This window comes from Bemisia tabaci, chromosome 3 (genome assembly GCF_918797505.1).
Source record: "Bemisia tabaci chromosome 3, PGI_BMITA_v3".
NCBI lineage: Eukaryota > Metazoa > Arthropoda > Insecta > Hemiptera > Aleyrodidae > Bemisia > Bemisia tabaci.
Window position 1 is genome coordinate 50,763,969 of NC_092795.1, and position 15,543 is coordinate 50,779,511.

Genomic DNA, 15,543 nt, shown 5'->3' on the forward strand with positions numbered 1-15,543 from the left:
AAAATATTTCAACTATAGCGTTAGCAATTTCATCCAATGTCTCGTCGCTTTCAATACTCTCATTTTTATTTTCATAATTTTTTTCTGTTTGACTGTCATTTTATCTAACAATTTTTATCCACCTTTACGTATTACTTATTTTCTTTTTCTCGTAAAATCACTTTAAATTAGATTTTTCTTACGTAAGAAATATACTTTTCAATATGTTTTTTTCAATACGTAAGTGATATTCAATGACATACACAAACATAAATTTCCGAGTTGACTGATTTTTTTGTTTTAACTATGACAAATGAAATCGTTGTATACCACAAAAACATGATGCAGATACAGTTTAAAATGCATAGGTCAGCAAACAAGAGATTATGATGTGCGTGTATCTTTGAAAGGAAATTGCTGATAATGTTACACACGCATTTACCATTTCTTTAGGTAAAATTCCATAACTTCTTTTCACTTTAACTACTTTGATTGTATTTATTTTCAATTTGTTACTTTTCTAGAGAAAATAAAACCACATTTTTAACCAATGTTTTAATATGATTTATTAATATTTGTTTTGAAATGTAAGGAAGTTTCATACAGATATCAGACTAAATAGTATTGTGAGTCAAAAGGCACCTATCTCCATTTCAGTTATTTCCATACCTTAAAAGAGAATAATGTGCTTTTCTAAATGATAACAATGTAATTTGCAATTTTTGGAACTCTATTTCTCATGACCGTTGCTAATGCAGATACAGAGGACTACCAGTTTTGTCTGTACACATGGAAATGTTATTGAAGATCTCCAAAATGCCAATAATAAGATATTACGAAGAGTGAGTAAAGTATCATATGGCTCTGCTCTGAGGCATTGACACGTTGTTAAAAATATAGAAGTTCACTTCTTTGCTACTCCTGGAATTTTGCGACCGTCCCATCCAGTGCGTCTTAAATAACGTAGTCCAAATCAATCAGAGTTAAATAAATAAATCTTAGTTCATTTTGTCCTCGCGATCAGGGACCGTTCATAAAATACATAACGTTCTAAGGGGCTGGGAGGGGGCCGAGGAGAGCCTTACGTCATTTTATTTTTACATGTTCAAGTATGGGAACTTGAGTTAAAAAGGCATTATGAGTGGGAAAGAAGGAGAAGGAGGTTGAAAAGTCTGAAATTTAGCGTTACGTATTTTATGAACGGACCTTCAAGATGACCTCTTCTCACCTGAGATTCACTCTTCCCATGCATTTACAGTTCCATCGAGTGTACTATATTTTACTAATGTCCAGAGTCATTTATTCTCGCTCTCAGTAGTATACGCACTACTCCTTTTTTGAGCACGGAATTATTTAACTTCGAGTATAAGCGGCCCATATCCAACAGTGTGTTCTAGCGGGTTGATTATTTAAATCGATAGACAAAACTTTGGACACAGCATACAAAGAAAAAACGAAGCGATCCCATGGTTGAAACGGGTGGTTGTTACAGGAAAAGGGACAACGATGCGGGCTGCCAATTACTATAGAGTCATTAGTGGGTCGGTTTGTTACTTACTTCCTTCCTCCATTGCAACCGACTGCTTCTATCAATAGGATCGCTCCATTTTCCATATGTTGTCTTTGTCTATGTCTATCGTTTTGTCTATCAATCTCAAGAATCAGCACGCTGATCACCATAGTGACGCTGACTTTTCCACAATGATCGGGATTCAGATTCCTATGAATTTAAAAGAAGAGTCTTGAGCTAAATGGCAGTATTGCCTGCCTCAATCGGAAGTGGGGCTCTGTTCTTCCTTTTCCTTCGAATCATGCTGCTTCGATAGACTTCCGCTCTGAGAGACGCTCGCAAGGAGCTTCCGTCCGACTGCGAGTCGTGGCTTCGCTTCAAGTTACTCGTTTTGCGTGGCCAGTCGTCTTCACCGTCCGAGGACCTAATGAACAGGGAATATTGGAATATTTTTGGAATTTTTCAAAATTATTTTTGATCAAGAATAATGCTAGGATTTGCGCCAACAGAGTGCAGAATTAAAATTTTACTACATTTTCAACTGGGAACCGTAAACTGCCACCTTATCTCAGAAACAACATATGAGGAGCTGTCAGGACAAGGCGCCTAAGTGTAGTTTTTCTATTTCGAGAAATACGTGTTTGAAGTTTCGAAATTACACGGATCCTTATGGCGGAAAGAGAATTCGAACTGACTTTTTGATGGTTAAAAATTGGAATTTGGGAGCAAATTTTCCACAGAATATGCATTAAGACTAGATTTACTCGGAATCACTAATATCTCAATTTTTTAAAAAAAAACTGCACTTATGCGCTTTGTCCTCCAATCCCTCATAAGTGCTATTAGTTTCCTTCAGGAAATAGGTGCTTTTGTGAGTGAGTCAGAGATTGTAATTCCTAATTGCAAAATGTTGTCCAATTGTAACTGATCCCATGGGTAACCAATTCTTTCACCATGTACGAGACTTGCAGTGAAGTCATTCCAAAAACGATGATACGGAGACTTATACATTTATTTTTGTGGCCTAAAAATCTAGCTTGTCCCTACCAGAGGGAAATTTTTACAAACAATGCAAACCCTTGAGATAGTCTTCGATTTCATCACTGAAATGAGATGATTTATTTCAACAAGTCAGAGTAAGGCGATCGACTTTAAAAACTTACCGACTGAGGCAAGGAAATTCGAGGAAAACCTGGTCCTTTCCAAATTCTTCTCCATCTGCTAATGTTTGTGGCAGATCCTTGTTCAAAGTCTCTGGCAGCAACAGAGCCAGAAATCCACCGACTATGCCGAACACACCCAGAACGAGGAACGGCAGGGTGGGGCTTAACACACCCTGAAAAATCATAGTAATTTTTATTGACATCGACCATTTATTAAAGTAATAATGATGAAAAACTCCTACCAAAATTCACTTTGACTGCCGCAGTGCCGTCAACGGTCGAAATTCCAAATCTTAGAATGTTTTCATGTTACTTTTTGATTTAAATTTATCCCATAACATAGAATACTCGCATATTCTAGGCGTCGTCAAGAGATGACTTGGATCGCATTCAGGAAAAAGGAACTAGCACGATTATAGTGTTGTAAAAATGTTGCTGCTTCATAAGTATCAAAAAGCTCTGGCAGAATAGCAAACAGAGAGTAAATATAGAAAAGTTTTTGCTTCCCACCAAAAAATTGTTAATTTTAAAGGTAAATAATTGTGTAAATTTTAGTACGTTACATATATTGAGTATTCTTAAGGGAAAGAAGAAGTTGCACGATTTTAAAAACACTGTAATCGCGCTGGTTCCTTTTTTTTTAAAAATGCGACCCATTTATGTTCAAAGTCACGCATTTCAAATACGATAAACAGAATTTTATCAGTTTCTACACTATTTGTACGGCTGATTAAATTTGTAATTTTGCGCTATGAATCACCAAGCCTTTTAAATCAACCTCTACTTAGTGAGTCAAATATTATTGCACACGTAGTAGTTTTAGCAGCTTCTCGTGGTGATTGGTACTACTAATAAGGTACTATGCTGCGGTTACTACTATTCACCATTACACCCACATTATCAATTTTTAAAGGTGCAGTAATATAATCGAATCTGACCTCTGTCTCATATGCAGTGGATCAATAACATTATCTTTGGGGAGTGTTGTCATAAAATACACCTCGTTACGCCTGCCATGAATGAAATCAAATATCGACGCCTGCATGCGGATAAAAAGTGTTCTTATCTCCGATTGCAACGTTGCACATCTCTACTCGTGTTTTTTAATCAATATTATTTTTTTTTTTTTTTTAAAAAAAAAAGCCATACACAGTTTTTTAGAAGTTTCCAAGAAATTTCCGGAATGATTAAAAATAAAGCCACAAAAAATTTCCGACGCAATATTTTCGTTTGCTCTGATTTCTTTTATTGAACCGAAATTAATTTTACGTGAATCGAGTTTCAGAACCGCTGCAGCGTTTGAACATCGTCCGAGTTTCTGAATCGTTGCAATTAAGATACATATTTACCCTTTAATTGTGCTAAAAACCGGCAGGGACCGTCAAAAGAACTGACTCGCGGTCCTAGTTTTGCGGCGATTTTAGCGTCGCGCAAGCCAGGGAAGGGCGCGCGGTCGAGTATAGAGTCATCTTCACAGTGTGATGCGCCTTTAAACTAGTTAGCGGCAATGTGCCTCTCGTATACCCGTTAGTCGAATAGTTATCGCAACAAACTCTCGCATTACATTTGGTGCAATGCGAGAAGTATTCACGCGGTCTTGTAGGCGCTAACATGCGCTTGACGCCGACCGCACTGTTTGGCGCAATGCATGAAGTATTCCTGCAGTCTTGCAGGCGCTGATATGAGTTTGACACCGACTGCACCGTGTTTGGCGCGATAATTCGTGTTAAGATAATCGCGGAATCGAACAATGGGGCTTAAAATATTTTTTCTGAGAAAAGACCCGAAAGGTCAGGCTTACGGAATTGTAAATGTATTGTGATGATATGATGATATATAGTGATATATGTATATTACGATGATGATGTTTACAATTTGTAGAATAGAAAGTCTGGAATGCATCTTTTGATGCTCCTAATTATGAGCACTTTTACGTTAAGCAAAATGGGTTATTTTTGAAAATTACCAAATAAACGATGAACGGTGATAGTATGCTGGCAACGTATCCCATGATATGAATGAAAGCGACCCCTTGAGCCCTGACTACCGTGGGCAGAAGTTCAGCGGCATATTGGAGTCCCACGCTGTAACTAATGTTCACACTGAACCGACCAAGAACTGCCAGACTAGCTGAAACCGTCCCTAAAATACATTGGCATACAATTAAAAATCATATATTCAAGAGCATTAAATGAGGATGTAAAATTGCGCCGAACATCTAAACTATGTGGCATAATCTTCATCTTAAAACAAACGCTCACACTTTAATTTTTCTCGGCAAATCGCCGGATGCAGAAGGGGTTTTTATTGAGATTTTAACACAGTGAGCTTGTTTAGTAATTTTCAGTTCTTGCATTTTTGAAAATAAAAGGTGTTTTGTTTAACAATATTAGCCCACGAAGCTAGCTTTTCGTGCGATTATAATGTCATAAACAAATTCGGAAAAATTCATGTGAAGTAAAAGCACTCCTTACTTTCGAGAAATGCAAGCATTGATGATGACCAAGAAGCTCATTGGAAGGAAAATGAGGCAATTCTACGAGTATGCCTGATTTTTATTTTCTCAAAACAAATGAAAAAAAATCACAAAGAGAAATTCCGTCGATGAGCTTCCCAAATGAATTATAAAGTAAAACAAGAAGTCTGCAACATCGTAAATTTCGATACTAATTTTCACATTTTAGCCATCAATATTGAACATTTTAGACTTTGTTATTGCAATAAAACTCATGGAATAGAGATTCTGACTTAAGTCTTTTTTCGCAAGCGTGCACCGTATTGCTACCGTACTAAGGGAAAACGACATATGAACCTGCGAGAGTTGCCAAATTTCCTCGATGAAATGTTCATTTTTTAGAAGAGCTGTAGATATTTTCTCTTGAAGATATTTAGATAATTTAGATCTGGTTGCAAATGAAATTCTCTGATAAATTGGAGGGAAAATATTCATAAATTTCGAATGAATTCGTATTTTAATCCGAGGAAATTTGGCAATTCCTAAAGGCTTATACGGCGTTTTTCCTTAGTATGGCAGAATGGAAGCAAAATACGGATCCAGAGTCTGCTCACGCTTGACTGACAGTTGGAACAATCAGAGCATCAGCGTGGCCTCTTGCTCCTTAACGTCCCTCCCCACGGTGACGTCAATGTCCATGGTCGGCAAAAGAACACCGATCCAGGGAAATTCCATTGGATAGAATGGAACCAACAGAGCAAGGCGAGATTTGGAGATTTTGGCGGACTATTCCTCGGCTGACAATCGAATAAGTTGAGTTGCTGTCAACTCTTGTTTATATTGGTTTGAAATTCGTGTGGAGGTTGCGGGTTTAAGGTATTCGTCTTGTCCCGAACGAAGGAACGTAACTCCAAGGTTGCAAAATTGACTCCAAACAATTAACGCGTCTGAATCTTCACTGAAAAAATAGTTCGGTGAATTCGAACTAGTTAGGAGCATATGGAACCAGGTTTTGTTCGGTACACAAGACCGAATTATTCGGTCCTCTGAACCAAACTATAACAATCTTATAATTTGACTCAGCAGACCGAACAGTTTGGTTAGACAGACCGAATAATTTGGTTGTGTGTACCGAACAAAACCTGGCTCCATATGCTCCTATCTAATTCAAATTCACCGAACTTTTTTTTCAGGGATATTTCGTTTTGTCTATGTATCATAATACGTCACCAGTCCTACATTACTCCATGCACTTACGTTTTTTTTTTTTTTTTTCAAAACTTTAATGTAGGTATGATCGGACTGCTAGAAGCTATCAATTTATTCTGCTAAAGTGACTAAAATAGTTATAGCTTCTAAAAACTTACCAAAAGACACGGCAGAGGCCAATAGGGAAAACACTCCACCTAGAACCATGGATAGACAAGAGATCCATCGCCGCCCAAATCTGTCTAAAGTAAGAGTGAGAAGAATGTCAGCTGGTAATTCTGTTGCACAAACTACGGTGAATGTGATGAAGAGATCCAGCCCGAAATTTGAAATATTCCTCACATGACCGTCAAATACAAGAGATGTGAGCATCCTATTTGCAAATACGAGAAATATTCTCATTAAATTCTGAATGCGTAAGCGCACAAAGAAGTGAAGTAAAGTGAAGAGAGCCTTCAATTTTTGAACATGCAACACGCACATCGTGAACATGGAATCCGAATGTTCAAGATTTAACTCTAGGTTTTTACTACCCTCTGATGGCACAAAGCATCTTCAATAAATACGCAAAACGGACGCGAAAGATGCAAAAATGACTAAAATTATTAAAAACATTAAAATCTCCTTGCACATAAAATAAATAAAATCGGGCCGGTTTCGAAGGCTTTCCTTCATCTTCAGCGAAAACCGACTGAACACTTGAGGGGCTTGGAGGACAAGGCGCATCAGTGTAGTTTTTGCTATTTCGAGAAAAACCGTGTTTAAAGTCTCTAAATTATATGAAGCCTTATGGCGGAAAAAAGTTCAAACTCACATTTTGATGCTTAAAAAATGGATTCTACCGGTGAATTTTTCACAGACTTTATTTCAAACCTAGATTTTGTTGAAATCACTAATATCTCAATTTGTTCCCAAACCGCACTCATGCACCTTGTCCTCAAAGCCCCTCACTTGAACTTTTATAACGGTGTCGGGGTCGGACTGTAGTCGGTGTTCGCTGAAGATGAAGGAAAGCCAAAACCGGTCCGATTTTATTTATTTTATGTCCAAGTGAGTTTTAAATTTCAGTCACGAAGCATCTGCGGCGGATTGTTGCAGGTAGGTACTTCGTTTGGAAAATCCATGTAAAAAACAAACCGTACCATGTCTCTTCTCTTATAAAATCAAGTGAAATACTAAAAAATTTCGGTTTGCTGTCGTATTGCATTTTATTAAGAGGTAACTCTGTAAGAAAGACTTTTCCGTACCAGATTACGATAAGTAGTAAAGTGATTTTTCGTAGATGAGGGCTTTTGAAGAGATCCAAAACGGAGTAATTTCTCCCGGTTTCTTCCTCTCTTCGAAGTCTTTCACAGCTCTCCTGGAAAAAAGAAAGGGGGAAAAATATATCCAACAATTAAATTATTACATTAAAGACGTGTCCAAAGTATCTTAACCGAACCTCTTATTTTTTTGCCGTAGCATGTTTTCTCATTATTTGATTTTGCTGATTGTCTGTTCTTGGAAATCTTTGGACCCTAATGAATGGCGTTAAAGCTTTGAACTCAATATTTATTTAGCGAATGAAATGCAACTTACTATGAATTCTGAGTATACAAATGGCTCCACGTGTTTCCCATTCAATTTTTCAAATTTCTTTATAATATGTACTGCCTCGCCAGTCATGCCTCTCGATATCAGCCACCTATAAAAATAATATTAAACTGGTGAATTAGTGAATAAAAAACAAAATATGCTCGTTTTTCCTGGAGAGGAAGCGAGAAAATAAAACAAGGCGAAAAAAACACATCTTTTGCGTGCGTTTCAAAATAGGTTTGAGGAGTAAATTATTTTATTCATCCTAGAGAGATTCGCAGTCCATTTCTGGAAACAAGTATATTTCCTTCAGCATAGCTTGACTCTGCATTAAAAAAGAATTCAGCATAGACATCATTACGAACCAACTCACAAATACAAATTTACCTGATTTTCGACTATGAGTACACCTGGGTGGAGGTACTCAAAGTTCTGGTCGCATTAATCACAATATCTTATGATGCAAGGGTAAGGCTAATGCTACCAGGCGTTAATGGGCCTGTTGCAAACTTTTGCTAGAGCAAAACTAAGAGTTGTTTCTTGCAGATAATGCCTCAAAAATCACGATGAGCGCATCGGCAAAGTCTGAAATGCACTCATAATTTCACAATCTGCGTAAGAAATTTGCGGTTTTTTGAGCTTCCCGCTTCGAAAACGATACTACGGTACAGGTGAAAATTTTGTTAGAGGAGTCGTTCCATTGGCGGCAATACTCATCATGGCCGACGCCAGTCCGCCAAAACCAGAGACAAGAGACCCTCCGCTGGCCTCCTAGCGACAGGTGGAAGCTTTTACTTTCGGGGTTTCAACAATTCCTTATGGACAATTATGAGCGAGCAACAGTCATCACCCTATTTTCGGCTGTTGACTTACCTACATGGTCGATGATGAGCTTCGGATGACGTCATAAGCCAAACAACTTTCCCTAACGTCGGCCATTTTCGGCTTGTTTGCAAAACGAAACTGCCAACACGTTGTTGAACATCAACCATGTAGGTAAGTCAACAGTAGAATGCTGAAGTCCCGAAAGTAAAAGCTTCCACCATGGCCAAGTTACTAGTGGAGGGTCTCTTGTCTCTGGCCAAAACACGTGTGATGGGACGAGATAACACCTGAACAGGATTAAACCAGATAACAATCGGCGTGTTTACGTTCATATTTTCCTCGCCCGCCTTAATTGACCTTGAACTCTCCTCGAATTACGCGAGGAACTGCGCAAGCGTTGGCCATGATGAATATTGCCGACGATGGAGCGACTCCTCTAACAAAATGTTCACCTGTGCAGTAGTATCGTTTTTGAAGCGGGAAGCTCAAAATAACGCAAATTTCTTACGCAGATTGTGAATTTATAAGTGCATTTCAGACTTTGCTGATGCGCTCATCGTGATTTTTGAGGCATTATCTATAGGAAACAACTCCTCATTCTGCTCTAGCAAAAGTTTGCAACAGGCCCATTGCCTCCATCGAAAAAGCAATCTGCATGGGTCACAACTTAAGTCCGTATGCCATACCCTTTTTTGCTTGTGGACATGACTTTTAACGATAAGAAGATTGCAGTGCTGCATGAAACTCAATAATCCTGTCTTTTTCTCGGACTGAGATATTTTTTTGCTGATAGGCGAAACATTATAAAATTTTTCAATACATCACAATAAGTTTCAATGGTGAATTTAGTAATTGCTATTTCGATCTAGGGACTCTACAGACAAAACTCGTCTTTAAATCAATTAGAATATTTGATTTTCGTCTACAATATTTTCCTCCATGATGCTCTGTTAAAACTTTGTTTGCTTACTTACCGAGCACTCTCAGGCACAACGAACGGAGTTAAGGCAGCAAAAAGAAGTGGCACAGAAGTAGCCACCGCGATCCATCGCCAATCACGAATGAAGTACGCAATCCACGGCAACAAGCATGACGCTAGTGTGAAAAATATGGCTATGCTCATGTTAGCGACAAAAGTTCGCCATTTTGGCCCCACATATTCCAACACTGCAAGTGCAGGCACATCAGAGTTTTGGTGAAATTGAGAGGGACAGAGAGAACGAATCAAAATAATTAAGAGATGAGTATTAGAACACAACAAAATAAAAATATCGATATGCAAATCATCATCAAAAAAAGCTCAAATGCATGATGTCGAAAGTTACGAATTTTTAGAATCTACAAGAAATACTGTATGTAAATACTTTCTTTTACAAAATGTGTGTGCATCATTTCATTTTCTTTTTCGTTTTTGGTAATCATGCCTATTTGAAACTCACGAAAAATATCCTTTTAAGGAACGTGGAGAGGTGTTCTAACGCACTAGCAGTTCGCCTGCAATTTCGAGTGTAGGCAACACAAGCTCCCCCGTGGTCGAATAGTGGTATCATCGTGAAATAGCACGACTTACTCGGCATACACACAAAAAATAACTTTTTTATTGGATGTAACACAGTTGTATTAATCTACCGTGCTGAGGAAGAACGCCATAAAAACCTTTAGGTGTTGCCAAATTTCCTTTGGTAAATCATGAATTTTCGGGAAAATTTATTAATATTTTTCTTTCCAATTTTTCAGATCATTTTGTTCGCAATTTTACCTAAAGTTCTTGAAAATTCCTGGAAAAATATTCATAATTTTCCTCAAAAATGAACATTTATCGAAGGAAATTTGGAACTCTCGAATGTTCATACGGCGTTTTTCCTTAGCACGGCATTAATTCACTAAAAAAATTTCCCCCCACAGAATCGTCCTGATAAAAGGGCTAGATAACAGGAAAAGTAATCCATAGATAGACCGTTAGCGATGAATGAAACAATCAAAGAAACGTTACCTAATATGTACATCATGGTAAAGCAGTTATCAAAGGCGAAGCCGACTAGAAATCTGCAAAACGCGAAACTGATGAAGTCGTGTGAGAATGCGGTCAGAACTCCGCCGACGAAGCCGACAGCGTTGGAGCCGACCAGCGCGGCGATCCGCCCGTAGCGGTCGGCGATCCAGCCGAAGAGCAGGCCTCCTAGTATGGCACCGAAAAAAAACATTGCCTGAGCAATTGCAGGTAACGCACCTTTGTCGCACACCCAGTTTAACTGAAACCCAGAGTGCACGATCCAGATAGTCTCAATCTCATGGAATACAATGGTTTCGATTGAATGAAACCATCTAAATGAGGGGCTTGGAGGACAAGGCGCATAAGAGCAGTTTTTGCTACATCGAGAAACACATGTTTGAAGTTCGAAATTACATGGATCCTTGTGGCAAAAAAAAAGTTCAAACTGACTTTTTGATGCTTAAAAATTGGAATTTGGGAGCGAACTTTTTCACAGAATATGCATTAAGACTAGTTTTACTTAAAATCATTAATATCTCAATTTTTTCAAAAACTGCACTTATGCGCCTTATCCTCCCAGCCCCTCAAATGGTGTTTAACGTGAGTAGGAAGGAATGCATGTGTTCATTTCTAGCAGTTTCCTCTAAGTGCGGCTATCGTCCAACTTCTGCGGGCTGATTGTTGAAATTGGTAGACAAAGCGATAGACAACGAAGACAAAAGGGATATGGAAGGATCATATTGGAGGAATCGGGTGGTTGCAATGGACATAGGAGTTAGGTAATAGACTGACTAATGGCAACCCACGAGAGACCCTATAGTTAGTCCACCATTAACCCCATACTCTACAAGAAACACCCATTTCAATCATAGGATCGCTCCATACTTCCTATGTCTTCTTTGTCTATAAGCTTTGTCTATCAATTTCAACAATCAACCCGCTGGTGTTCTCTACAGCATGGTCGGATCCAAAGGGGGGGCGGGTACCTTTCCTCCCTCGTTCGCCCGAAAAAAAAGAGGGGAAAAGGGGGAGAAAGAAAGAAGGAGGGAACTGAGGAAACAGGGGGAAGGACGCTTAATCATAATCGGTACAATTATTCATGTCGAAATTGACTCAAACTGTATATCAGATGCTTTAAAATTTCGAAAATTTTCTGAGGAAACCCCCCAGACCCCCCTTTTTTTGAAGTGCATGGATCCACCATATGCTCTACAGATGAGCACTGAATAAACTATTGAACGTATTAATGCTGAAAAAACTACTTATAATGAATCAAATCAAAAGGAATTATGAAACACTGAATTCCTGTGTACATAATTATTTTTGGTATGAATATGTCCAATCCAAAGATTTTTCTATAAAAAAAAAACTATTTTTGATTTTTTTAAAAATATTCTTACTTTGTATCCATACGCAGAAACATGAAATATATCTCTAAAAAAAGCACAGGAACAATTTTTAAAATATGAACTAAGTAATCAAGCTGTAAACTGTGATGTAGAAACACGATTTGTAGTACATCGTATCATTTCTATTTACCTGTGCTGCGATTGAAGCGTAGGGTATTTCAGTGAAATTGTAATCCCATCCGTGTCGACACCCAACCACGGGCCAGGACGGATCGGCCTCCCGTTTCCCAGATGCCAAAAGTTCATTGTAATTGACATTGAACATGGAGCAACGATCGTATTCTCCTCCTGACTTCGGAATACTTAACTTCTTCCTGCAAAACATGTTAGAATGAAGCTCAGTAAGTGATTTAGAGTCAATAGTTCTTTGCTTAAAATGAAAACTTAGCACAGTCGGGCTGAGTTTCACAAGAGCTCTTGCCGAATGAAAAGACTCAAACGCGCGGTAAGAAAAGTAAGCCCATGCGTAAAATTATTTTTTATAAATCGGCTTCCCGTTTTCCAGATGCCAAAAGTTCATTGTAATTGACATTGAACATGGAGCAACGATCGTATTCTCCTCCTGACTTCGGGATACTTAACTTTCTCCTGCAGCACATGTTAGAATGAAGCTCAGTAACTGATTTAGAGTCAATAGTTATTCGCTTAATATGAAAACTTAGCACAGTCGAGCTACGTTCACAAGAGCTCTTGCCGAATGAAAAGACTCAAACGCGCGGTAAGAAAAGTAAGCCCATACGTAAAATTATTTTTCCTCCTCTCTGTACTAAGGGGATGGGCGTAATATGAACGTATATATAACCAATGACGACTCATAATATATAGGACGACCTTTCTCGCAGATTTCTTCTATCTCCATGAATTCTAGAGTTGATACAAATTATGCACATATTTACATCACAAGTACCACTTGGATTTTAAATTTTTACTTCCTAAATATTTTCGAATAAAAATTTCATTAGATTTCAAAATATTATCAAAAATGAATTAGCGTGTAATTAATGCGAAAGAGGAGCTTACTTTGAGTTTCGGTGAAATTGATAAGTTGAGGCACATGACACCAGTAATTCTCGGGCACAGCCGTGATGAATATTTGAGTGAAGTACACAAAAGAAACGAAAAACGAGAACGGTATCATACAAAGGAAAAGAAGTTTTTGGTATCGTCCAAACTCTCCAATATAAGGGAGGATATCATCGAAATCAGCAATTCTTCTCCTTTCAACCGGGGGTTTTTCGAGACTTGGAATATCGAGTCCTGGCCCAAAGCTGAAGTTACAATTCTCCAAGTATACCTTGCCGACTTTATTTTTTAATTTAGGTTTCTCGGACTCAAACATAAGTTTATTGTAATTCTCTATGATCTTTGCTTGCTCCACCAAACTACCATCAAGGGCCTCAATGCTGGATTCCAAAGAGTATGTGGACGGTTCCTCCACCAATATTGCACTGATGCCGTCCAACGATAATCGACTAGGGACATCGATGTCATCTACCAATCCGATATCTGCATCTACTGCTAACCCAGGCTCTGGTTTCCATTTTGGGCGCATATTTTCCAAACTTTTGAGCTTTTTGTGGCTCCGGGTAACAGTGTTTGTCCTTGATGCTCCAGCTCCGGCTAAAGCATTATCTATTTGGCAGCGTATGCATATCTTCAGACGAGTTAAAATGTGTTGAGATCACCTGCAACAAGATTGAAGACTCTAGAGTGGGAACATATCATAGACAAAGTCCACAAATTGTGATTTTTGTTGTTTTCCAACAAAGAAAAGGGAAGCTTACCTTATGATTTCTAACTATCAATTACCTTAGCCCAGCTAGTTAGCATATCGTTTGAGGGTGCTCTCATTAATGACCTAAGAGCAATTTTAATAACTTAGTTGCGTTTCTTTCTCAACAGTGCTCTCAGTCCTCAAAGTCACGAACTACTGCTCAGTGCTCATCTTTTTTAAAGAGCCAAATAAACAGTCATATTGAGAATTTGAAAGGAAAAAAAAAGGAAGAAAAAATCAGATATTTAGTCAAATACATAAAGAAGTTGAGAAGAATAAATATGAAGTGTTTTTTGGGATTTTTTTGTATATTTTGATAGATACTCAGGCAAATTGTAAAACGCAACGCTTACGCATTCAATTAAGTACAGAGAATTTTAGAGGAAATTTAGCAGAGTATAAATTTAAGACTTGAATGTAAAAATCAGTTTGTAAATACTACAAATTTCAATACCAATAATAAAAAATTCTCTCAAAAATTTAGATACTTTTTAAATAATGACTGCAGGTGCGATAGCTGTGACAAAGTCACGAGAGGTAATAAAAAACCGCAGAAGCTAACCACGTAAGAGGAGCCTAGCCTTTTTCATTTGTGAAGCAATTTTTAAAACCATCTCAAAGTAAATTAATGATCACTGTCTCATTCTCCTCAGGGTTCATTCCATGTCACGAAATTAATCGCCCGTTAAAGGAGCAGTTAGTATTGTTCATGGATCATGGCTATATACCGTCTGCTTCCGGAGTGCTTAGTCTACAGGAAAGTAGGAAGTGACATTTCCACCCAAAATGACTAGCTTACGGTCCATTAGCTGTTCCCACGGAATCGCACTCTGCTCATTTAACGGTCCACTTTCCAAGGGCACCACGCGTTATATCTCTCTTTGTTCCTTCGTCCGTAAGCTCAGTCTACTAGGGGGCTACGCTCCTTGCGCCATGCATTCCAACCCCCAGAGGGCGCTTCGGGCTCTTGTCATAGGTTAGTTTATACGGTTGACATTTAGGAACCATCTTCCAATCAATAGCCGCAAAAATCATGAGGTTCGGCTTGGTGGATCTTGATGAAATTGATGATCGACGATCTTGAAGATCTCGCGGTAGTAATTGATGAGCCTTTTCATATCAAATTATCTGATTTTTTTCTTCAAGGGGGGGAGGGAGGTGTACGAATCGATGGCTAAAAAGTGAAACCACGTGTCCCCGTTTCCGACGTGGCATACTTCCGGATAATTTTTTTGTGTGGAAAACTAGTCAACTTCATCCCTTAAAAACTTCCTTGATTTTCTTACTCTTTTAGCAGAATATCTCGTGGAAATTTCAAGCTATAAAGTTGACTTGTTTCTCTCCGAAAAAATGAAATAGGAACAGAGCTTGCTAAACACAGCATTGAAGGTACGCGGTCTTGAACTTCAACCATTGAAATTCTGCAATAGTATCCTCTGAATGAAGAAGAACAATAATCAAGATAGGCTAATCTGCAGCTAAAGGGTATTTTTTGCTAGGATACTTGTCGTTGGAAGTAGAGGAATGTAATATTTCATGCAAATGGAGTGCTGACGCGAAAGTAAATACCAACATAGCACCCACGAAAGTAAATAGAGAAATATTTATTTCAAAGAGTCATGCGTAATGAGTCTTAACTTACGAGGCGCGT

At 38.3% G+C, this 15,543-nt stretch overlaps 1 protein-coding gene across 2 annotated transcripts in view; it reads right to left on the bottom strand.

The window, feature by feature from the left end:
* The window catches only part of LOC109030689 (organic cation transporter protein), a 14,783-nt gene extending 984 nt beyond the window's left edge, over positions 1-13,799 (bottom strand). The window contains exons 1-10 of one of the 2 annotated variants that reach the window (XM_072298505.1): positions 13,135-13,799; positions 12,249-12,432; positions 10,710-10,968; positions 9,691-9,883; positions 7,895-8,000; positions 7,564-7,676; positions 6,475-6,689; positions 4,619-4,794; positions 2,653-2,825; positions 440-1,913 (exon numbers count right to left, since the gene is read on the bottom strand). In XM_072298505.1, the coding sequence (XP_072154606.1) occupies positions 1,727-1,913; positions 2,653-2,825; positions 4,619-4,794; positions 6,475-6,689; positions 7,564-7,676; positions 7,895-8,000; positions 9,691-9,883; positions 10,710-10,968; positions 12,249-12,432; positions 13,135-13,670 (2,142 nt within the window). In that variant the 5' untranslated portion in view covers positions 13,671-13,799 and the 3' untranslated portion in view covers positions 440-1,726. Of the gene's footprint in view, positions 1-439; positions 1,914-2,652; positions 2,826-4,618; positions 4,795-6,474; positions 6,690-7,563; positions 7,677-7,894; positions 8,001-9,690; positions 9,884-10,709; positions 10,969-12,248; positions 12,433-13,134 lie in introns of those variants that run through there. The other variant, XM_072298504.1, reaches the window with a different exon arrangement.
* Between the last annotated feature and the right edge of the window lie 1,744 nt (positions 13,800-15,543).